At 39.8% G+C, this 23,517-nt stretch overlaps 1 protein-coding gene and 1 non-coding gene across 5 annotated transcripts in view; one reads left to right on the top strand and one right to left on the bottom strand.

Annotated features, from left to right (window-relative positions):
* Phf20 (PHD finger protein 20) overlaps positions 1 to 23,517 on the bottom strand; it is a 126,156-nt gene that overhangs the window by 4,100 nt on the left and 98,539 nt on the right. For all 4 annotated transcript variants that reach the window (XM_076851779.1, XM_076851780.1, XM_076851781.1 and 1 more), the window contains 5 exons: positions 23,307 to 23,485; positions 12,636 to 12,735; positions 9,562 to 9,757; positions 3,710 to 4,115; positions 1,971 to 2,154 (listed from right to left, as the gene is read on the bottom strand). In XM_076851779.1, coding sequence (XP_076707894.1) covers positions 1,971 to 2,154; positions 3,710 to 4,115; positions 9,562 to 9,757; positions 12,636 to 12,735; positions 23,307 to 23,485 — 1,065 coding nt within the window. The remainder of the gene's footprint in view (positions 1 to 1,970; positions 2,155 to 3,709; positions 4,116 to 9,561; positions 9,758 to 12,635; positions 12,736 to 23,306; positions 23,486 to 23,517) is intronic.
* Positions 12,212 to 12,317, top strand: LOC143396048 (U6 spliceosomal RNA). Its single transcript, XR_013090938.1, has one exon. It is a non-coding gene; the product is annotated as a U6 spliceosomal RNA (small nuclear RNA).

The raw sequence follows: 23,517 nt of genomic DNA, 5'->3' as shown, positions 1-23,517 counted from the left end.
TAAAAAGTCTATTTACCTAAATAAAATTGATTTTCTTGCATATTTGGTGCCTCTCAGGGCCTGGAGTGATGAAACACATAAGAACATGTGAGTCTCAATTAGTGGGACACAGTAAAGGTCTGCTGGGAGACCATAGGGAGCCCAGGCTTATCATCTTGCCACAATGCCCACTTGGTGAGTCCAGGGCTCAAGGAAGATAAGATCTGCATAGGCTCCAACTTCTCCCCTGAGGGCGGTTCCTTTGGCAACAACAGGACATTCATCCTGTCTCCATGGTGCTAAGCTTCCTCTCAGGGACCCAGAGACACTTCTCCCATTCTCTCAAAATCTATAATTTCCAGTCTGGCATTCAATCTTCTTAGCATGGTTTTTACATACAGTAGCATCAACTTTAATTTTAAAAACCTAAGAAACATCTTAGAAGCCAGATGTGCCCTTGGGCTTGCCTCAGAGGCAGGATGTGAGCTTGAGGACGTGCAGGTCAGTCAGTTGATCTGTCTCTCCACCCACTCTCTCTTCCTTTCTGTTCTCCAACAGGTCAGCCCTTTTCACGTTGACCTAGTGCTCTCATCAACCACCAACCAAATCACCCCCTCTCCAGCAGAAAACATCACCACTCCCTTCAAAGTTTGGCAGCAGTTCCAGGAGTTCCAAGAAGGCTTCCTGTCAATATTTTCCAGCACTGGTGTGGCCTCAATCACATGCAGGTCCTGGTCATTCCTCACCTAACTTGGCATTCTTCTCTGAGTAATATTTCTTGTGTTTTGTATCCCCCAGTAAAGACATCCTAGCCTGACTATAACCAGAATCTTCAAATCAACATTTATTTCTTAATTGGGCTCAGTTTTTAAGAAGAAAATAATCTGGAAATAAGTAAACAATCAAAAAAGAATTTTATCTTCAAAACCAAAACTGGCAATTTCCTAAGGGTCAAGAGAGACTAAACTTGATCATGTACATAATTATAAACTCAGTCCATCCAGCCTGTCCATCACCATCAACAACAGAGAGTAATATCCTGGGCTACACAAATGACTCAGCCAATTTCTTAATTCTCTACTAGCTAAAGGGGAGAAGGCTTCATTTTAGAGTTTATCAAAGATTGAAATAAAAGGTTTTCAGATTATATCTTTAAACATACTAAAAATTCAAGTCAAAATTTTAATTTCCCAGAGAAATGTGTCAGTAAAGATTTGCTCAGATTACACATTCCCACAAGCAGGACCCAGCTGCTCTTCTGTATATTACCTTTTGTTGGTTTGGTTTTGTTTTTGTGGTAATGGGGATAGAAGTCAGGCCTTCCTTCATGCTAAGCACATGCTGTACCACTAAGCTACACCTCCAGCCCTGCATCCTACCCTTTACAAAAGGGCTTGGGCTCAAGAAAGAGGGCTTCTGATATTATTGGACTTTACAAGTACCCAATAATACTATAAGTAAGGCTTGTACATCTTGGGGGTGGTGAGGCTAAAAAGAAGAGGCAATAATATAGATATCCTTGGATAGCCAGATTTTAATGTGTATGGGTGTGGGTGTGTGTATGTGTCTGTCTGTCTGAGTGTGCATAGATGCACCCAGAAAAGGGGTTGTGTGCATGGATATGGTAGTGGTGGTGTTGAAAAACCAACTCAAAGGGCTGAGTTGTGGCTCAGTGGCAAAGCGCTTGCCTAGCATGTGTGAGGCACTGGATTCAATTCTCAGCACCATATATAAATAAATAAATGATCATTGGCAACTAAAAAATATTTTAAAAAAGAAAGCAAAAGCAACTCAAGCTGGTATGATAGCACATGCCTGTAGTCCCAGCTACTCTAAAGGTTGAGGCAGGGATTACTTGAGTCCACAAGTTTAGCCTGGGCACCATAGTGAGACCCCAATTCAAAAGGGAAATTATCAAGAAAACCCAAGAAAGCGGCTCATGGAAGACAGAGTTCATGTCAATAGGCAGGTAGCCAAGGGGGGAGCCCTACCATCCAACTCCTTTTCAATGGAATCCATTCTATGAGTGACTTCATCCTGAAGAGACTCCACGTGTGTCAGCAGGTTAAACTGCCACTGGTGCTGGGAGCTCAACAGCCCCTCTCCATCTCTATCCAACAGCTTCCGAGCAGGGGCTTCCTCTGGTAGGACCTTTTTGGAGACATAGTCTCTCACCTGAGGATGTGATGACATTTAAGTTACTAAGTTGCAAACCTCTGGAAAAACCAGCTGCTATCTGAATACTCCAAACCCCCATCTCCCTTTCCTCCTTCTCATGTGGATACTGAGCAGAAGCCTACCCAATGTACCAATACCACCTCCTTGGGGTGGCCCAGAATATGCTTCCCCCTAGCTAGCTCAATGCCCCAGCCTGAAGTGGGTTGCCAGGGACTAGGGAGCTTACTAGAGAAGTGTTAATGTGGATGACAGTTAGCACATGGGTCAATACACATTTGGAGAATCCTTGGCTCTGACTCTTGCTGAATGTGTGGCCTAGTGAGTTACTTCCCCTCTGAGCCTCCAGTCCCTCTCTTCAAAGACAGAGGTAGTAAAACCTACTTTGAAGGCTCATGAGGATCAAACAGGATAAGATATGTAAACACAGTGATGGCTTTAGTAAGCTCACTACTGCCTGAAGAAACCAAAACCCTTGGTTGCCTTGCCAGGTATTTTCTGATTTTGTATTAGAAAGCAGACCTAGTCCTCAGAATTGCAAATATTTTCTGGAGTTTGAAATCTCAACCTTTCATTCATTCAAAATGAAACAAATTCCAGTTAATACTGATTTAGTGCTTACTCTTACTATGTGCAAAGCAATGTTCTCAGAGCCTTTCACAAACAAATTCCACAATAACTGAGAGGCCCTGTCTGGGGGCCCCATTCTACAAATGAGGAAATAGGATCTCACGAAGGAAGAGAAGTAATCAGAATCACAAAGTGGCCGATACCAGACTTGAAACTGGGTCTGTTTGAAAAGACTGTCCTTACCACACTGTTTAGACACAGGCAAGGGCAAAGGATAAATGAGGTGTAATCCCCATCCTGGAAGGCATAATCTAGGATGCTCCCTCTTGGCAAAATGCAGCACTATACCTAATGCTGATGATGCCAACCCTCCAGACAAAGTCTTTGAAAGCAAGCATGACCAGGGCAGAGAAGTTCTAAAATCACACAAAGCCTCACTGACAATCTAAGGATAGGCACAATGGGACTAGTGAACAGTTAAAGATGAAAACACTGGTGATTACAGGATGACACAAAGGGGTTCCAAAGAGAATGGCTAATATACAAAAGACAGAAGGTTCTTTGGAAAACTATTGAAAGCAGTGAATATTCTGATGAAAGGGATCCTCCTTATGACACAGTGGCAAAGTTAAAAGTCAAAATAAGGATATCACAATTCTATCAAAAACAGTATGCCTTATAACAATTAACAATTATTATTGCTAGGACAATTATGTTTAAAATATATATATATAAATTTTTCTTAGTTTCATGTTTTCAAGTTCCAATCAACCCTACACTTCCCACCTCTTCACCTGTCACCTCCACTCACTAGTGCCATTTTGTAAGGTTTCCTGGAACCTATGATCTTTGGACTCTCCTGACTTGATAGCCATTTTAGCAGATCAAAATACAATGTATGACAAGCACATTTAAATATGGTTCTATTAAAAACTTATGACCACTCAAACACTGAAGGAAGAACAAGTACAAGCAAAGCACATACCTTTGGGGAGCTGGGTTTGGGGTCATTGTCCCCTCTGTTCCTGTCTTGGTCTAGAGGCCAGCCCAGGCGAGGGGAGAGGGAATCGTCACCATTCTCACAAAGGGGGTTAACTGCATCATCAAGGGCAGAGCCCCGTGTCTCTACCACCAGCTTCTGTTCCACAGCAGGGTAATAGGCGCGGGGCTTCTGGTAGCAGTGCTCACTGGTGATATAAGACTCTTCCACAGACCGGGGCAGGGGCAGCGGCAGAGGCTTCTCCACCACCCCATTCAAAGTTCTATAGCTTGAGGCTTCCTCCTTGCTCCTGGCATCCGTGCCATGGATGTGTCTGGACTGAGCTCTGCCTTCCCCTGAGTGCTGTTTCCAAGGCTGGCACCACAGCTGTAAATCGGGATGTTCCCTGCTTCTGTTGGGTGAACATGGAAAGGGCTATGAGGTAAACGGCGACTTCTCAATTCCCAAACACTCTCCCAAGAAGAACAGCTCCCACTTGGGCCATCTGGCCACATGCCACCATTTTCCAAACAAGAAGGAACATAAATCCTTGGTCCCTTAGGCAACCACTTCCTGAGAACTCCCATTCTGTACACGTGCCACCAGTGAATATGCCTGGACACAGCTGCTGATCAGCAGTGCAGCTGGGACAACTTCCTCAACCAGACTCATTTCTGCTTCCTCCTTCATTCATTTTTCACACTAGGAATTGAACCCAGGGTTGCTTTACCACTGAGTCACATCCCTTGTCCTTTATACTTTTTGAGACAGGGTCTCACTAAGTTGCTGAATCTGGCTTCAAACTTGTAATCCTCCTGCCCTCAGTCTCCCCAACTACTGGGATCACAGGTGTGTGCTCTAGTGCCTGGCTCCTGCTTCCTTCTTCAGAAACTGGGCTAGTCATCCGTCTGCAAGCAACTCTGAGTTTTATAAAAATTAAGTGAACTGGATGAGTGCAGTGGCATATGTCTGTAATATCAACTACTTTACCAAGATCCTGTCTCCAAAAAAAAAAAGCTGGATATGTGGCTCAGTGGTAAAGCATATCTAGGTTCAATCTCCAGTATCAAAAACAAAGCACAAAATAATCCAAAGCAAAAGACCAACGTCTCAGCTCAAAGATGGTCAGAAGAGCTGGGCATGGTGGCACATGCCTGTAATCTCAACTGCTCATGAGGCTAAGGCAGGAGGATCACAAGTCCAAGGCCAGCCTCAGCAATTAAATGAGACCCTGTCTTAAAATAAATTTTTTTAAAAAAGGACCAGAAATGTAGTTCAGTGATATAGAGTATGCCTGGGTTCAATTTCTAGTACCACAAAAACAAAAAATTAAGTGAATGATGAAGCACTCTGTTGGTGGTCAAGTGCTCTTAATAAACAGTCATAACAATCCTGGCATGAAATGGCACCTGATTACCAAAATACCATCATGACTGGCAACAGGGTGTGTAACTATCATGCTTATATGACCATTAATAATTTAGTTTCAGGCTGGGGTTGTGGCTCAGGAGTAAAGCACTCACCTAGCATGTGTGAGGCCCTGGGTTCCATCCTCAGCACATAAAAATGAAGAAAATAAAGGTACTGTGCCCAACTACAACTAAAAAGTAAATATTAAAAAAAAAAATAATTTAGTTTCTTTTTTTCCCCCTGGTATTAGGGATTGAACTCAAGAGTACCTCTACAAATAAGCTATACTCCCAATCACTTTAATTTAAAGATAGACTCATTGAGTTGCCCAGACTGACCTTGAACTTGGAATCCTCCTGCCTCAACCTCCCTAGTGGCTGAGATTATATGTGTGTATGAGCACACCCAAATAATGAAGTTTCTAAAATTTTTTCTAAAATCTTCTACTTTCACCATTGTGAAGAGAAAAACTTGTTATTAAAGAGAAAAATCCTTTAAAGATTTTCTTTATACGGTCACAGACTACTGAAAATCTGTTACAAACTGTGCCTACATGAATGTATACACAAAACTTTTTGACTTTTAGAGTCTCCCAGAATCATTCTCTCTTGAGCTTCAACCCAAATGAAGGTCATTAAATTAATTTATTGGATTGCAATCAATTTTTTTAAAAGGAAAAAAAAAATTGAACAGATCGGGTACAGTGGCACATGCCTGTAATCCCAGAGGTTCGGAAGGCTGAGGCAGGAGAATCTCAAGTTCAAAGCCAGCCTCAGCAACAATGAGGCACTAAGCAACTCAGTGAGATCCTGTCTCTAAGTAAAATACAAAATAGGGCTGGGGATGTGGCTCAGTGGTTGAGTACCCCTGAGTTCAATCCCTGGTACCAAAATAAATAAATAAATAAATAATAAATAAATAAATAAATAGAAAGAACAGAAAATAACACAGTGCGTTATGTAAAAATAGGTATTTTGTGAAATTTTAGTTTCAGTTTTATATATGTGATAAAAATTTATTCCGCAGAATATATATTTTCTAAAAGTTTAAAAGTCAATATATAAAATTCACCTTTCAATTCTTCTTTACCACCCAGAACCTCCATTACAACTTGTGACCATTAAACAAAAGGTAAAGGAAAGGAAAAAAGGGAGGAGGGAAGAAGATGCTGTGGGAAACAGGGGGATTCTCCAGGACATTCAGTATGGTTAGGATGGTAATAACGTCCAAGGCATAATTGTGAACAAGTAGGAGAACAGAGAGGTGCTACTCACATGTAGTTCATTCAGAAATGTATTTATGAACATGTGGGGCCTTTCAGGTTATCACAATCCTGAGAGGTATACTAGTCTAGAATCCAGAGATACCACATCCTGAAATGGTCGTGCAATCCCACACAGAGAATTGTCTCTCTGCAAAACTGCCAACATAGCCTTCCCAGCCCTCAGAGAGAAATACTGAAAGTAGATTGTAACTTAACTCACATATATGGAGACGCCCTGGCTCTTACCTGAAGTCTTCCTGCAGAAGTGGAATTGGACATGGACATGGAGATATCGAGCCATGTTGCAGAACCTAAAAATCTAGGGCCTGCTAGATTTTCTCAGCTTTCCCACTCCAGCAATCCCATGACACTCCCATCCACTGGGGAAGGAGAGGAAACAACGGGTATCAAGGCAGCCTGGGTCACTGGGTCACCTCAAGGCAGGATATCAGACCCTGTACCAGAAACCCACCCAAGATTACAGCACACCTCTGAAATCATAGCTACATAGGGGAGATGGAAGTCATTGATAACTTCCAGGTCCACTGTCATCTGAAATTCATAAACATGGAGCACATGAGCCACAGTACAGACTTGCCCTTTTAAAAACCACAGAAGTCTTCTGCTACCTCCCTTCTATAATGTTCACTCTCCCAGCTAAGGTCTGAAGCCTCAGCTATTCTTCCTCACAAGGATGACTGACTCTTACCTCTGAAGAAGGTATGTATAGTCAGTCACCCATGCCGCTTTTTTTTTCCTTTTTATGATGACAGCTGCTCTGAAATTACTCCCAGTTCTATTGTTTGTCTCTGAGAATAAATTCACAAATGAAAACATTATTTCTAAGGTTGAACACCTAGTGCCCCTGATAGCAGAGACTATCCTGGTGTACACAGACATAACTGGGGCCATCTCTACCTTTCCCAGGATCAAGACTAAAAAGATCTTCCCGTATCCTCTTAAGTTAGACATCTTGTACAAAGTCAATTCTATAAAGGTAAAGGCTCAAAAACAGAGTCCAGAGGGACAAAGCTCCAGAATATGGGACAGAAACAGAGCACTGCATTTTGTTAAGAAGGAGAACAATACCATCTGGTGGAAATCAACCAAGAGCATCACCTGATGTTTTCCAGGGCCTCACATTAGACCACCTTCCACCTACTTCAATTTCTGGCATCCCATTAAGAATAAACTCATTTTGTTTATTCGGAGTAATACTTTCCTAGTTCATATAAGTGAGGGATAGTTAGTCTCTGACATACTATCTAGAGCTGTCATTTGATTCAGTTCAAGTCAACAGATCCTGTCACGACAACTTCTAACTGCCCCTAGCATCCATCCTCCTGCACTACTCTTATACCACACCCAACCCTATATTTGAGTTTGAGCAGGGCCTACGGCCATCTGGCTAGCCTTTCCTGAAGTCAGGAGTCCATAAAATTGCTTGCCCTCCTCTTTTTCTCTTTTCCTCTTCTGGGGACAGGGACAGAGCCAAAGAACAGTCCAGACTGCCTCAACCACACAGATGAGGAAAATCCCAAGCAATCAGATGGACGGGAACTGAAACCATGCAGACAAGGGTAACCCCAGGAGAATGCCACAGTAACAGAAAGATGGAAATCAAATCTCCAAGTCCATGAATAGAATTCTGCCTTCGCTTAAGCATTCACTATGTGAGAAAGTCTCTGTTTGGGGGCTCTTTATTATAGTGGCTTAGTTTTTACCCAAACCACTTTAGATTCTTGCTCAATGTTCTTTGCTCAAACCCTCCTTGTCATGCCAGAACTTGAGGCCAGGCCTCCGAGTTCCAGAGCGCACAAGAGGAAGCAGACTTCCATTCTGCCATCCCAGAGCTCTGACACTGCACTTGCCTGGCACCAGGAGGTCTTCAGAACTAATCAACATGAAGGAAATCTTGTCAAGGAGTGGTCTACCACATCTTAACTCTCAGGGCACTAGTTTGTCATTGTTTTCTCATAACTTCACTATAAGAAGTCCTATAGGACTCACTTCCTGTATGAAGGCTCATGGGAGGACTTAAGAAGCAATCTTTATAGAAGAGAAGCAGTTCCTGCCAGACTACAGCAAGACCAAAAGAAAGTCCACACAGCCATGTTTTAGTTCTGAGCAGAAGCAGTTAGATTGAGGACAATATGTGATGGGTTATAGACTTGGCTCCACTTCAGAAGCATGGAAGTGTGGCCACCCTACTCAAGGGCCGACTTGTGGTATTTGGTTAAAAAAAAAAAAAAAAAATGGGGGAAGGGTAGGTTATAAAAGCCCACATACTCCAGTAAGAGTTATACATCTTTTTCAGCGCTTACATGAACTTAGGTCATCTGACATGTAGAATATAACCACAGAAGGAAATTCACACTTTAGTTTCACTCCTCAAACTTTGGGTCATTAAAAGCCAGAAGTCTAGATCCAAAAAGCCTAAAATTTCCATATGAGCAAATCACCAAGAAACAAATATATTAAGCAACTAATCATGCTAGAGAGCAGGTCTTGCCAACAGTCACTCTTTTGGCAGCTTTCAACTCAGCTTTCAACTTTACTAGGCTTGAGCCTAGGAATTCAAAAACCAGTCTGGGCAACACAGCAAGACTCCATCTCAAAAAAAAAAAACAAAAAACTTTTTCTTAAAAAGGTTAATGTGGTAGATTTTATATTACGTATATGTTACCACAATTAAAAACAAAAAATTCAGAATGTGCACCAAAATAAAACACGCTATATCTTTTTTTATGGACTGGAATTGAACCCCAGGGTACTTTACTAATAAGCTACATCCCCAGTCCTTTCTATTTTTTTGATTTTGAGAAAAGGTTTTGCTAACTTGCTAAGGGTCTTGCTAAGTTGCTGTGGCTGGCCTCAAACTTCTCATCTTTTGCCTCAGCCTTCCAAGCCATTGGGATTACAGGTGTCTACCACTATGCTTGGCAATACATTATATCTGGATAGTGGCGCCAGCTACATGGGTTCATATATTTTCAGAATTCAATAAGTTCTTAAAATAGGTGAATTTAATTGTTAAATTTAAAAATTGTCAATACCTTTAAAAAGGAATGTTGATAATAAAACACTGTGCCTGATTTTGTGAATTTTCTACTTCTCAAATTTATCCCACCCCCATTCAGTACCAAACCAGACTCCTCCTGAAAGTTTCAGGTACAATACTTACTGCAAAATGCTCATTTTGAGTTGCAGGCCGTGCAGAACCTCGATCACTCTCTGCACATCACCAAGAAGCTGGTGGGTGGCCACAATCTTCTTGGCATTCTGATGGGAGTAGTTCTCTTCTAGAAATGCTAGGCCATGCATATGTCCCCTGCTCAACCACTCCTTGTCATACCAGTACTTGAAGCCAGGCCTCTGACCTAAAGTAGTGACAATGAAAGGGTTAAGCATGGCCTGGAGGAAATCCAGGTCATTTCATCATTACATAATCATTGCATGAACTACTGAAAGATAGACTGCTGTGTTCATTTTGTTCATTTATTCATCCAGTGTACACTCAGTTTACACTGACTCCATGCTGGACTCTCCGCTAGGTGTTGGGGATGAGGCATCTACATTCCCTGATCTCACAGAACTGACCAGAGGTGGAACATGAACCTGAGTTATATCTTTAAATTTAAATCATGTCATTCCCTTCCCTACTTAAAATCTTCTGGGGCTGGGGATGTGGCTCAAGCGGTAGCACGCTCGCCTGGCATGCGTGCGGCCCAGGTTCGATCCTCAGCACCACATACAAACAAAGATGTTGTGTCCGCGGAAAACTAAAAAATAAATATTAAAAAATTCTCTCAAAAAAAAAAAAATCTTCTGCTACTTTCATCTGCTCACTGAAGAAAACCCCAAACCCTAATTCTGGCTAATGGAGGCCTTCAGTACCCAGCAACTTCCCTCCCTCTTCTCCCCAATCTTACAGTGGCCTCCTCTTAGTTTCTAGAATACACACACAAAAAAAAAAAAAAACCTCTTCCCAGGCTTGGCCTCTTGGTTCTAGCACCCCCTGGGTCTGGAGCACTATTCCTCCAGGACACTGCAGGGGTGGTTCCTTACCATCTCCTCAGAAAGGCCTATTGCTACACCTCCCAAAGTTAAGAGAGCTTTTCAGAACCATGGATCATTCCCTCTTTTAATGCCCTCCTCCCCACCACAGTTTCATCTCTACCTAACAAAATTTTGCTTATTTACCTCTTTTTTAACATCTGTTTCTGTTCTCAATCCCTCTAAGAACCAAAAGGAATAGAAACCATCAAGTTCAAGGTTGTAGCTATATGCCTAGCAAAAATCACCTTGAATCAATTTACCAAAAGAAGAGAAAGAAACTCCAATTCCCATTACAGCTGTACCATCTATTACAACTGTACCGTCCTTTCCTTCTCTGGACCTCTATTTCCCATCTGTTACACAACAGGGATGCTTCAGTGGTCCTACTCATTAAAAGGCCTCCTTAGGAAAGACTAAAACAGGTGACTCAGTAACATTTTCTAATCCAAAAGGCTAGGATACAGCTTCTAACCAGATTGTGGGTTGTTCATCTGTCAATAACTACAAAATCCTGAAGTAACCCAGGTAATCTCTTATCAAGATCCTTGGACTTCTGGCCTTTACTAACACACACAGTAGAGAGACAACTTGATTCTGTTAAAAACATTTTTAAGAATTGAATCTGTTAGGTTAAACCAGAGTCAAATAGTCTATAAAAAAGCAGGACATGTGACGGACATTCAAGGCTCAGTTCAAGGAAGAGTCTATCCACAGTCTTGCCAATTAAAAACTTACACAAGAAGTTCAGAAAGGTCACAGGACATGCTGAAAACAGTGTGTGCAATTTCTAAAGAGGGAAAAGTGGAGAGAAAGACAAGGTAAAAAGACATTTAAAGAGTGTTCTAGGGAGCCTTTGAGATTATGGGGAGAACCTCACAGACAGTTGCTGTAGCAGGGCCCTAGTGGCAGGATTCAGAACAGCACTTCCTATTTTATAAGACAAAAGTCGAAACCTTTGTCTCTGGTTCTCATCACCTGTCTGGCATTAACTGGTGGAGTGATCTTTGGCTAATCATATTTTTTCCAGGTTTGTGTTTGCTCATCTGTATAACCACCTGACCATATACTTTCCTGGGGATAAAGAGACAAACAGAGGCAGATTCTTCTCTATCTATGCACTAATCTTGTACAAATAAAGATAGTGTCACAATAGAGGTCTTCAGAATCTGATTGTTGGGAAATGAACAATGGTGGTCAGTTCCTCCCTATATAACTAGAAAAATCAAGAGATTTGGCACCACAAACCAGTTCTAACTCCAATTACTTTATGAGGTTAGGAAAGTCATTTGTATCAATTTTTTTCCTCATGAGCAAATGAGAGTAGAAAACCCACCTGGCCATCTCATAAAATCAAGCAAAATAACAGAAATAGAGGTTCCCATGCATTGTCTACCTACAATGGAATTTGGAGGAAGGAGATAACGGAGAGATGGCAGAGGTAGTAAAGGGAGATTATGTCACCATCCCACTGACAGCAGGATGAGAGATAGGTTTACAATCCTCCCTTCTGGGAAGAGGCACCCAAGAGCCACAGGTGGCCCCTGTAACCACAAAATTAAATGGTCCTGCTATCAAGACACTGCTTTGGGTGGCAATAAGTCCTAAGCAATCATGCCATTGCCCTTACCCTCCAGGGCACCTCTCCTTTCCAGGTGGCAATGACCCAACAGGTGGGAGATGTCACCACAGGAAACAGAGGCAGGTTTCTAATCCTCCAAAAAGCCAAGGATGGAACCCACACGTCATTCCTCACTAGCCCTCAAGAAAAGGAAAAGGTGCCCATGGCAGAAGCACATATGCTAAAACTTGGATCACTAACAGAAGATTAACAGGGTCCTGAGCAAGGATGAAATGCTAATCCATGAAGCATTCAGTATTCTTATAACAGAGTTTCAATCAAGCCAGATGAAAGTGTTTATCATGAATAATATTGTACTGAATGCAAAGTAGATATTTTTTGTTTTTGTTTCCAACCACAATTTAAAAAAAGAAAAAATTCTAACTCAAGGCCAGGTCTTCTACACATACTCTCTCACAGGTAAGTTCAGGAGAACTGGCCACCAGATGAGGAGGAATCAGAATCTAAATGATGCCGAAGAAATTAGTCTCAAGATCACATACACTTAGGATGTTTCATGATCAGCTGTGCTAAGGAAAAGGCTATATACTGTTAATACCCCTGACTTCAGAAATCTCTACCTGGAGGGTCTTGGCAAACATAACAGGTGTATTTCTCGGGCACATTTTCTTCCAGTAATCCCATGCAGACCCCATGCTGCCAGCACTGGCACTCTTCACACTGTTAGAATTAAAGAAGCAACAAAAATTAAACTCAGAAGGTGTCCTCTAACCAAAAGTATGATCCACTTGCTAGAGGAACAGGTAGAATGAGAAGGGAGGGAGCACTCCCTATACTGACTTCTAAACCACTATCTAATGTGGTAGCCACTGGCCACATGAGGCTGTATAGTTAAATGAACAAGTTAAAAAGTCAGTTCTCAGTACCCCCAGGCCACCTCTTTAATGCCCAGCAGATACATGAGGCTAGCAGACACTGCATAGTATAGATAAAGAACATTTAGATATATTAAATAGTGCTGACCTCAAAATAATGAGGGTTTCACTTCCATTTCTAGAGGATTTTACTTTCCTGATTACTTTATGAGAATTGAATGAAAATCATTTAGATCTTTAGAGAACTAGACTAACTTGGAGTGACAAAAAGCTGAGTTTGCATTATGGCTCATTCATCAGCTGTGTGACTCTGCACATGTCACTTATCCCTGGGCTTTAGTTTCCCCATCTGTAGAATGAGATACTATTTATATACATCCCATGGGCTGTCTGTGAGGATTCAATGATTCATATACAAATCACCCACTATAGAGCCTAGCACACGGCTTTATGTATTAAATTCCTATTATTAATGGACAACCAATTCACTTTGATCCCCTTGGAATAATCATGATAACATTTCACATTTATTCTATCCAAACATTATCAAATATCATACAACTGCTTAAGAGGCAAAGGTGGATGAGAACATGAACTTGGCTAATTGTATAACTAACTGTTTTAACCCCTAGGCTCTACTGCCTTCCCTGGGTATTGGAGAGTAGAGGTAAAGTGGTAGGAAGCTGAAAAGGAAAGGAAGGATTTAATGAGGGTGGCATTGGGAGACATGTAGAGAGCCACAGTCTGAAGCTAAAGGTCGAGAGGAAGGAATGGAGAGAAAAGGCAGTCTTCCAGAGAGAGAGAACAAGGACACTTCAAACAATTCCAATCCAAATTCCTAAATCTTAATTACCCAACCAACAGATAAGCACTGGGGTGGACAGTGAGCTTCCTGATATGACTCTGATGGTGGGCCACCAGTCCAGCAACAAGGAAATAGAAAATCAAAGCTTAGACAATCCTCAACCACTTGAAGTCAATAAGTCTCAGCATCAAGAAGGCTTCCCTGGGCAAATATAAGACTTCTAGTAAACTAACCACACCAAATCACCATGGGCAGAACTAGAAGGAAGACCTCAGATAAGAGTCTCCAATTTACCCCTGTGAAAACTAAAGCTCTGAGAGGAAAAGTAAAGTGTATAAGACAATAAAGGCAATTAGTAGCAGAAACAGATTGATAATTATGAATGAAAGTCGGGCTAAGTGAAATGGCACATGCCTGTACTCCCAGCTATTCAGGAGGGTGGGGCAAAAGGATCACAAGTTGATGCCAGTCTCAATAATTTAATGAGATGCTGTCTCAAAAAAATAAATAATTAAAAGCGTCAGGATGTAGCTCAGTGGTAGAGTGATCCTTGGTTCAATCTCCAATACTGAAAAGAGAAGAACGAAAATCTGCCTCATGGGAGGGGAGGGGGCATGGGGGTAGGAATGATAGTAGAATGAATCAGACATTATTTCCCTGTGGGTATATATGATTATACGACCTATGTAAGTCTACATCATGTACAACCAGATGAATGAGAAGTTATACTCCATTTACGTATGATGTGTCCAAAATGCATTCTACTGTCATATATACCTAATCAGAACAAATAAAATATATTTTTTTAATAATTTTAATATTTATTTTTTAGTTTTCGGCAGGCACAACATCTTTGTTTGTATGTGGTGGTGAGGCTCGAACCCAGGCCGCACGCATGCCAGGCAAGTGCGCTACCGCTTGAGCCACATCCCCAGCCCCATAAAATATATTTAAAAAAATAAAATAGCATGTGAATTTGCAAAATAAGAAAAAGAAAATCTGCCTCACCAATGACTTTGTATCATGAGAACTAGGACTCACCAAAAATAAGTCGAATACAGCTAAATTTCAAAATTCATAGTGATGAATTTTCATATGGGTCTGGCTTATATATATTATTCATTTAAAAAGTTTAAATTTAGAAAGTAGAATAACATGGTCTTGGGTTGTGACTCAGCAGTAGAGTGCTTGTCTAGCATGTGTGAGGCCCTGAGTTTGATCCTCAGCACCACATAAAAAAATAAATAAAGGGGCTGGGGATGTGGCTCAAGTGGTAGCGCGCTCGCCTGGCATGCGTGCAGCCTGGGTTTGATCCTCAGCACCACGTACAAACAAAGATGTTGTGTCCGCCAAGAACTAAAAAACAAAATATTAAAACTCTCTCTCTCTCTCTCTCCCCCTCTCCCCCCCCATCTTTAAAAAAATAAATAAATAAATAAATAAAATAAAGGTATTGTGTCCAACTACAACTAAAATGTAAATATTAAAAAAAGAAAGTAGAATAACCTGAAAGATAACATATCTATGAATGAACATAACAAATATGCAAGATTTCTATGAAGAAAATCTTAAAATACTATTTGAAGAAAACAAAGACAATGCATCCTAATCCTGGAGAACAAGAGTCAGTATCATAAAGGTATCAACACTCCTTGAGTTCATAGATAAAAATAATGTAGCCCCAACAAAATAGCAAATACATAACTTTGTAACAGATGAAAAAAATGGTAAAAAAAATATTTGTAATTCCTACTACAGTCTAATCGAAACCTCTATAAAAAGCCTATACAACTGAGTATGGTGTACACACATGTAATTCCACATACCGTGTAAACCCAACTACTTGGGAAGATGAGGCAGGATTGCAAATTAAAGACCAGTCTCGGGGCTGGGGATGTGGCTCAAGCGGCATGCGTGCGGCCTGGGTTCGATCCTCAGCACCACATACAAACAAAGATGTTGTGTCTACCGAGAACTAACAATAAATAAATAAATAAATATTTAAAAAAAAAAAAAAGACCAGTCTCAGCAATTTAGTGAGACCCTACTCATAAAAAGCGGGAGAGGGATTGAGAACGTAGCTCAGTGGTACAGCACTTGCCTGGCACATCCAAGGGCCCTGGGTTCAATCCGCCTGCAGTATCCCCAATAAAAGCCTATATAATTAGTAAGAAAATGACAAACCCTTGGCCTAAAGGATATAAAAATATAGGTTAAGGGAGGAAGGTTAATTCTTAATAAAAAGATGTACAGATCAACCATTAAAATTAATATTAACCAACTTGAATTAATATAAATTAATATAAAATAAAACCAGACAAATATGTACATACATTATTTTTTCCAGGTTTTAAAACTGGAGAGCTGGGAGAACTGGGGTTATAGCTTAGTGACAGAGTGCTTGCCTCGCATGTTCCATCCTCAGCATCACATAAAAATAAATATATTGTGTCCATATTTTAAAAAATGCATTCCACTATTGTCATGTATTTAATTAAAAAAAAAAAAATGAAGGGCTGGGTGCCATGGCACACGCCTGTAATCCCAGCAGCTCGGGAGGCTGAGGCAGGAGGATCAAGAGTTCAAAGCAAGCCTCAGCAAAAGCAAAGTACTAAGCAACTCAGTGAGACCCTGTCTCTAAATAAAATACAGAAAAGGTATGGGGATGTGGCTCAGTGGTCAAGTGTCCCTGAGTTCAATCTATGGTACCAAAAAAAAAAGAAGGTAAATATCGTAAATTCTTTATAGTACTATGAATCTCATGAAGTATTTATAATAAATATTTACTACTTTAATCTAAGAATGTTATTCTCATTGAAAGCCTGTTTCTATTCCACACACACTTATATTCCAGAATATTAACAGCAGTTATCCCTGGGCAAAAATAATGTGAGTAACTCTTATTTTCATTGTGACTTGCTATGTCTCCCAAGTGCTACAATTATGATATTTTCAGAAGATTATTTAAAAATAAGTTTCAAAACAGCCATGCTAAAAGACCCATTTTTCATTAATCTAAAGGACAAAGACAAAACACCCAAATTAACAAAGGTTCTGGACAGTTCTTTGGTATAATCATCAGAAAGAGTATATATAATATTGCTATGGTGGGGCTGGGGTTGTGGTTCAGCAGCAGAATGCTTGCCTAGCACGTGAGAGGCCCTGATTCCATCCTCAGCTCCACATAAAAATAAATGAAAATAATATAAAGGCATATAAATAAATAAACAAAGTTACTGACACCTACAACTAAAAAATAAATATTTGCAAAAAAAAATATTGCTATGACAACTAGTAATTATTTGTCAAAATTATAAATATATATACCCTTTGGCCTAGGAGTTCTGATAGATATGCTTACACAAATGTGAAATAACTTAATTTAAAATTATTACTACAAATGCAGTAGCACACACCTATAATCCCAGCAACTTAGGAGAGGAGGATCACAAGTTTGAGGCCAGCCTTAGCAACTTAGTGAAACCGTATCCTAAAACAAAAAATAAATAAATAAAAAGGGCTGACGATGCAGGTCAGTGGTAATACACTACTGGGTTCAATCTCTAGTAACAAAAACAAAAACCAAAAAAATAAAAAAAAACTAACACTGTGTTTAGACAAAAAAAAAGGAAATAAAAGATGGCTATACAGCAAAGTAAATATAGTTAATGCTACTGAACTATATGCTTTAAAATGGTTTAAATAGTAACTTCTATGTTATATATTTGTTAGTTTAGCCTCAGAATATTTCTGGAAGGATACACAAAGAACACAAAGTTGGAATGAGATAGGGATAAAATTTTCTTTGGTGAATTATGAGAGTGCAGTTTAAAAAAAAAAAAAAGTTAAAATATGGGGGGCCTGGGCTATAGCTCAGTGGTAGAGCGCTTGCCTAGCACGTGTGAGGCACTGGGTATAATCCTCAGCACCACATAAAAATAAAGGCATGGGCTGGGGATGTGGCTCAAGCAGTAGCGCGCTTGCCTGGCATGCGTGCGGCCCGGGTTTGATCCTCAGCACCACATACAAATAAAGATGTTGTGTCCACCGAAAACTAAAAAATAAATATTAAAACTCTCTCTCTCTCTATCTCTATCTCTATCTCTCTCTAAAAAAAAAAATTTAAAAAAAATAAAAAATAAAAAAATAAAGGCATTACGTCCATATACAATTTAAAAAAAGAAAAAAATTTTTTTTAAACCAAAACTTAAAATGTAGGCTTCTTGGACAGGCATGGAAGTGCATGCCTGTAATCCCAGCAATTTGGGAGGCTGAGGCAGGAGGACTGCAAGTTCAAGGCTGGCCTCAGCAATTTAGTGAGGTCCTAAGCAACACAGCAAGACCCTGTCTCAAAGTTGAAAAATTCTAAAAATAAAAATGAAAGGAATGGAGATGTAACTCAGTGGTAGAGCACCCTTAGGTTCAATCCTTAGTACTATGAAACAAATAAATAAGGGCTTCTTGTTAAAGCTGTAACATAATTTTCCCTGAAGTTTGACACCTAATATATATTTATTGCTCTTGGGTAAAGGTCAGCAAACTAAGGTCTATGAGCCAAATTCAGCTAGAATCTTGTTTTTATAAAATATTATACGAACAAGTCCATGTTTTACATATCGTCTATAACTGTTTGCAGCAGCTTCTGAATAGTTGTGACAAAATCGTATGGTCCTTGAAGCTTAAAATACTTATTATCTAGCCATTTACAGTTTGCCAAAATCTGCTCTAGAGCAATTAAAATAATTTAAATATCAAATGTGTTTTCTCGTGTTCATGTGGTACCCAGATTTCTCAAATACTCATGATTATTAAGCAGGATTTTAACCTTCAAAGATTTAAATAAGTACTGGTTAATAAAATCAAATAATAACACACTCAGGACTGGGGTTGTAGATCAGTGGAAGAGCACTTGCCTGGCATGTGTGAGGCACTGGGTTCAATTCTTGGCACCACATAGGAATAAATAAAAGAAAAGTCCATCAACAATTAAAATTTTTAAAATAGTAATATTCTCAAGTAATGTTGATAGCAATCAAATATTATATAAGATCAAAGAAAATTATTTCTCTAACTAGATGATCAATACATTTTAAAGTTAACTGTATTTATTCCAGTTATCTTCCTCTAAATTTGTGCCTTTTGCTAAAGTTACTGAATGGAACAGGTATACTGCTCACAATGACAGAAACTGCCCCTCCATAAGACACGCCAATTGGAAAATCTTGGCTCCAGTGGACAGCAGAGGAATGTCCTGTAGAACAAAAGCCAAGGTGCTCTGGTGTGAGCTAAATACCACAATATTGAGCCAAGTGTTAAGCTGAGAGCTGGGGAAGAGATAGGAAGTCAGTTCCCAACTCTGCCATGTAACAGCTGGTGTGAACCCAAGAGCCCCAGGCTTACTATCTTCATATAGCATATACTGGTACTTTAAAGTCTACCTTCAAATACCCCTTGATCCTTACTACTTACAGAAAAATCAATGGAGAGATTACTACAAAGGATCAAAAACAGGTTGCATACTGCTCAGGTGGAAAGGTCTTGCCAGGAGAAGCTTTCAATTATTCACCCACTTTAGATATCTTCAAAGGCCAAAATCTGATCAGGCTACCAAGGTATATGCCCAGAGAAACAAAGTTGAAACTTTGAAACTAAAAATCTTCTTTTTTTTTTAATAAATCATTTGCATATTTCTCACTTCCTAATTTCTTTTTTAATATTTTTTAGTTGTCAATGGACCTTTATTTTTTATTTATTTATATATGGTGCTGAGAATTGAACCCAATGTCTCACACATGCCAGGTAAGCACTCCACCACTGAGCCACAACCTCAGCCCCCCCAATTCCCAATTTCTAAGACACTAGTTATCTAAGATATTCAAGCTAATGCTTTGCTACTTTGTTTCCTAAAGAGAAGTAATCCCTATTGAAAAATTACAAATCAGAAATTCAGAATAAACTTCAATCACAATGCTTAATGTAACGTGTCATATTTAAATGCTATGGCTTATGTCACAGAGCTGGCAAGTGAATTGCTATTCCTTAACACTCACACTAAATAAAGCACAGGACAACTCAGCATCCCTGGGGGAAGGCTACGTGGCAATCATACAGTTCCCCTCCTCAAGGGTACACATGCCATATGGTATTCTTCCCATTATTAAAGTACTGACATATATTCTCCTTGAAACCACCCTGGAAAAAACAAATTTTAGGGCTAGGGTTGTAATTCAGTGGTAGAGTGCTTGACTAGCACGTGTGAGACACTGAGTTCGATCCTTAGCACCACATAAAAATAAATAAATATATATACTGTGTCCATCTACAACAACAAAAAACTTTATTTCAAAATGCTAAACTGGCTGAATCAGTTTTTTAAATAAACATTTTATACCTCAAAAAAATTTCTACTAAAAAATCCTAACAGTCTTCATGTTACATAACAATTCCAGTTGTATCCCACAGGTTTTACAAAAGTACATGTTTTTGGATGAAACTAATTTAAAAAAACAAAACAAAAAATGCACACTAAAAATGTTCAGGCCAAATGTTAAGATAACAGAGCCCACCAGTACACATAATTTTGTACTGCACACATAATTCTGTCCTAGAACAAAGATTTTCCGCCCACTTGTATTTATTCAAAGAGACAACACAGCATGCTGTTTAGGAAAAGTCATTCTGACAAGACTCACGTGCATCAAGCTTGTCTCACAGACAGAACCAAATAGAGAAAAACAAGCAATATGCTGAAATGTTCCAAATCATCAGTCCCCAGCCCTTTTATTTTTAAATTTTTCTTATTTTGAGACAGGTTTTCACTAAGGGCCACAACTCTGACTATATTCATGAGAACGTGTGCAGATCACATTTCTTTTTTTTTTTTTTTAAAGAGAGAGTGAGAGAGGAGGGGGGGAGAGAGAGAGAGAGAGAGAGAGAGAGAGAGAGAGAGAGAGAGTTTTTTTTAATATTTATTTTTTTTAGTTCTCGACGGACACAACATCTTTGTTGGTATGTGGTGCTGAGAATCGAACCCGGGCCGCACGCATGCCAGGCGAGCGCGCTACCACTTGAGCCACATCCCCAGCCCTGCAGATCACATTTCTAACCTTAAAAGTGAAGATTAATAATTTTAAACTTTTATTTATTTTGAATTTTTTTTCAACTTAAACATTTAAAACTATTGCTTTGTGGGGTTGAAGATATATACCTCAGTAGCAAAGTGCTTGCCTTAGCATGAGTGAGGCCCTTACTTCAAAACCCACTACCACAAATTAAATAAAACTACAGCTTTTACCAGTAAGACACTTTGGGGTTCTACAAAAAAGTCCATTAGGAACAGGGATTCTGATGCCGAAAAGGTATGAAAAGCACTAATATCAAGAAGTGCTGAAGACAATTTACGTATCTGTAAATCAAAGAAATTACTATGAAGACTATGAAGTATTTCACCTGAAGTATGTTGTGTGTACATACTGGTTGGAGTGGAGAACAGTTCATTAGCCAGCCTAGACAATGTGTCTTTCAAAAACAAATCTGTTTTTTGCTTTACTTCTCAATTATTAATAATGATAGTACTTCAGTATCCTAACTGTAGTACTGGTTACACAATATATATACTTGTGACAAAACTGTGACAGTTTTGTTATACTTGTGACAAACTGTGCAAAGTTATATGCATACACATATAAGTACAGTACACGTATGTAGCTGGTAAAATCAGAATAAGCTTGCGAGATTATGCCAATATCAATTTCTTGGTTTTGATACTGTGTTGTTGTGTGCATTCCTAGCATGGGAGGAAGCCTGGGCAATAGTTCACTGGATTTCTCATTAGTAGTGTATTTCTTTGCAACCTCCTGTGATCTATAATTATTCAAAAATAAAAGTTTTTTAAAAAAACACTTGATAAATTAAAGGTGAAATTTGTAAGGTGCCTACTCACTCTGGACTTTCTGAAAGTTTAAATTATGGCAAGCTTAATATTTCAAGAAATCAAAGGAAAGGAGATTGCTGAGTAAAAAAAGACAAGTGCAAAAGTTAATTTCAAAAATTGATGCACATATTGACTTAAGGACAAGGAAATAATATTCCATGACAGAAAGGCTGAGTATTTTTCTCATAATTACCACAGATAGGCTTTTTTCTGGTTAACACCCCTCACCCCTTCCACACAATGACAGAGGGAGGCCCTAGGCAGCCTTTTTGTACATCGTGAACCACACATACCCACAAATTTCACCACCACCAGCCAGATGATTAGACCAAGGGTTGGCATTTGGCCTAGGATAGACATCTGCCCCCTCCCCAAAGGTGATCATTCCAAAGGCTAATACCTGATCTAAACCCAGATGGAATTCCTGGCCCAGGAATTTAGAATTGGATAGAGCTAGTCTCTTGATGACAAAAAGTTAAAACAGGGAAGGTGTAAAGGAACCATGGATGGTGATCATTTTGCAATTTCCAAGAAAATTAACAAGTAGCAAAACGATTTTTTAAAAGAATCAAATCAATTCCAGGAAGAATTAGGAAACAGATTAGACTAAGCCCCTGAAGATGGAATTCTAAGCTGCTAAGCCTGGATGCGATTTTGCCTCTGGGTTCTAGAACCTTGACTATTTTCCCAAAAATGTTTGTACTTGCTCCCAAAAGATGCTAACCAATAGGGGGCTGGGGCTGGGGCTCAGTGGTAGCATGCTTGCCTAGCATGTGTGAGATACTAGGTTCGATCCTCAGCATCACATAAAATATTAACAAATAAAAGTATTGTGTTTTTTTTTTAAAGACAGAATTTTTTAATATTTATTTTTTAGTTTTCGGCGGACACAACATCTTTGTTTGAATGTGGTGCTGAGAATCGAACCCGGGCCACACGCATGCCAGGCGAGCGCGCTACCGCTTGAGCCACATCCCCAGCTCCAAAAAGTATTGTTTATAACTTAAAATTTTAAAAAAAAGATGCTAACCAATATAACCATAAGAGACTTAAAGAAAACTCAGGTTTCTTGGCCAGCCAGATGCCAATATATATCCATGGTACTTCTGACGGCCTTCAGAGTTAACCAAATAGCAGCCACCTCTGCCAGAACTGTAATACCAAGTGAAAGGTGAAGGCAAGCAGAGGGGGTCAGAGTCAGGGGACAATGATGGTCTCCCAAGACAGGTAGAGAGGACCCACCCCACAGGCACATCCCAAAGATAAAGATGATGAAGGTATGTTAGGAAAATGACAGGAAAGAGAAATGTCATAAAACCAGTCTCCATTTCTTTATACCACAAAGAAAATTTACCTCAAAGACAAGATAGGTCCATAAGAAAGTTGAACTGTCACCCCAGGTCTTGAGTTCCTGCTATTTAGCTTCTCACCGTGTGACCAAAACCTGTCCCCTTTGCAGGCCCCAAATGCCTCCAGCAGAGGATGAGAAGCTTGGATTTATAAGTCCTCTCTTATTCTATTAATAGGCTATTTATGGCAGCCTGAATACCCAGAAAGCTGAACCAAAAGGCAAACTCAGTTTGACATGACCCCCCATTGTTCCTGGCCTTAACATTCTCCCCAGGGGCAAGTCTGCACTTCTCTATACCTACACCTGTGTTCTGGAAGCTCAACCCACCTGAATCATGAAGTCATTTTCTTCCTGGACTTCGCAGATACAACGAACCACCTCAAAATCATAACGGTCATCTCCATCAAGTTCCTCATCTGGGTTGGTGGTCACATCAACATCTTGGCCATACTCCTCATCACTCCAAAGAAAGCTCTCAGAAGAGGATTCACTCAAATTCTCCTCCTCTAGAAGGTGAGGGAAACCAACAGTCACTATT

The sequence above is a fragment of the Callospermophilus lateralis genome, chromosome 3 (assembly GCF_048772815.1).
Source record: "Callospermophilus lateralis isolate mCalLat2 chromosome 3, mCalLat2.hap1, whole genome shotgun sequence".
Taxonomy (NCBI): Eukaryota; Metazoa; Chordata; class Mammalia; order Rodentia; family Sciuridae; genus Callospermophilus; species Callospermophilus lateralis.
Note: the sequence above shows the minus strand (reverse complement) of the source record. Positions and strands in the feature narration are given on the sequence as shown.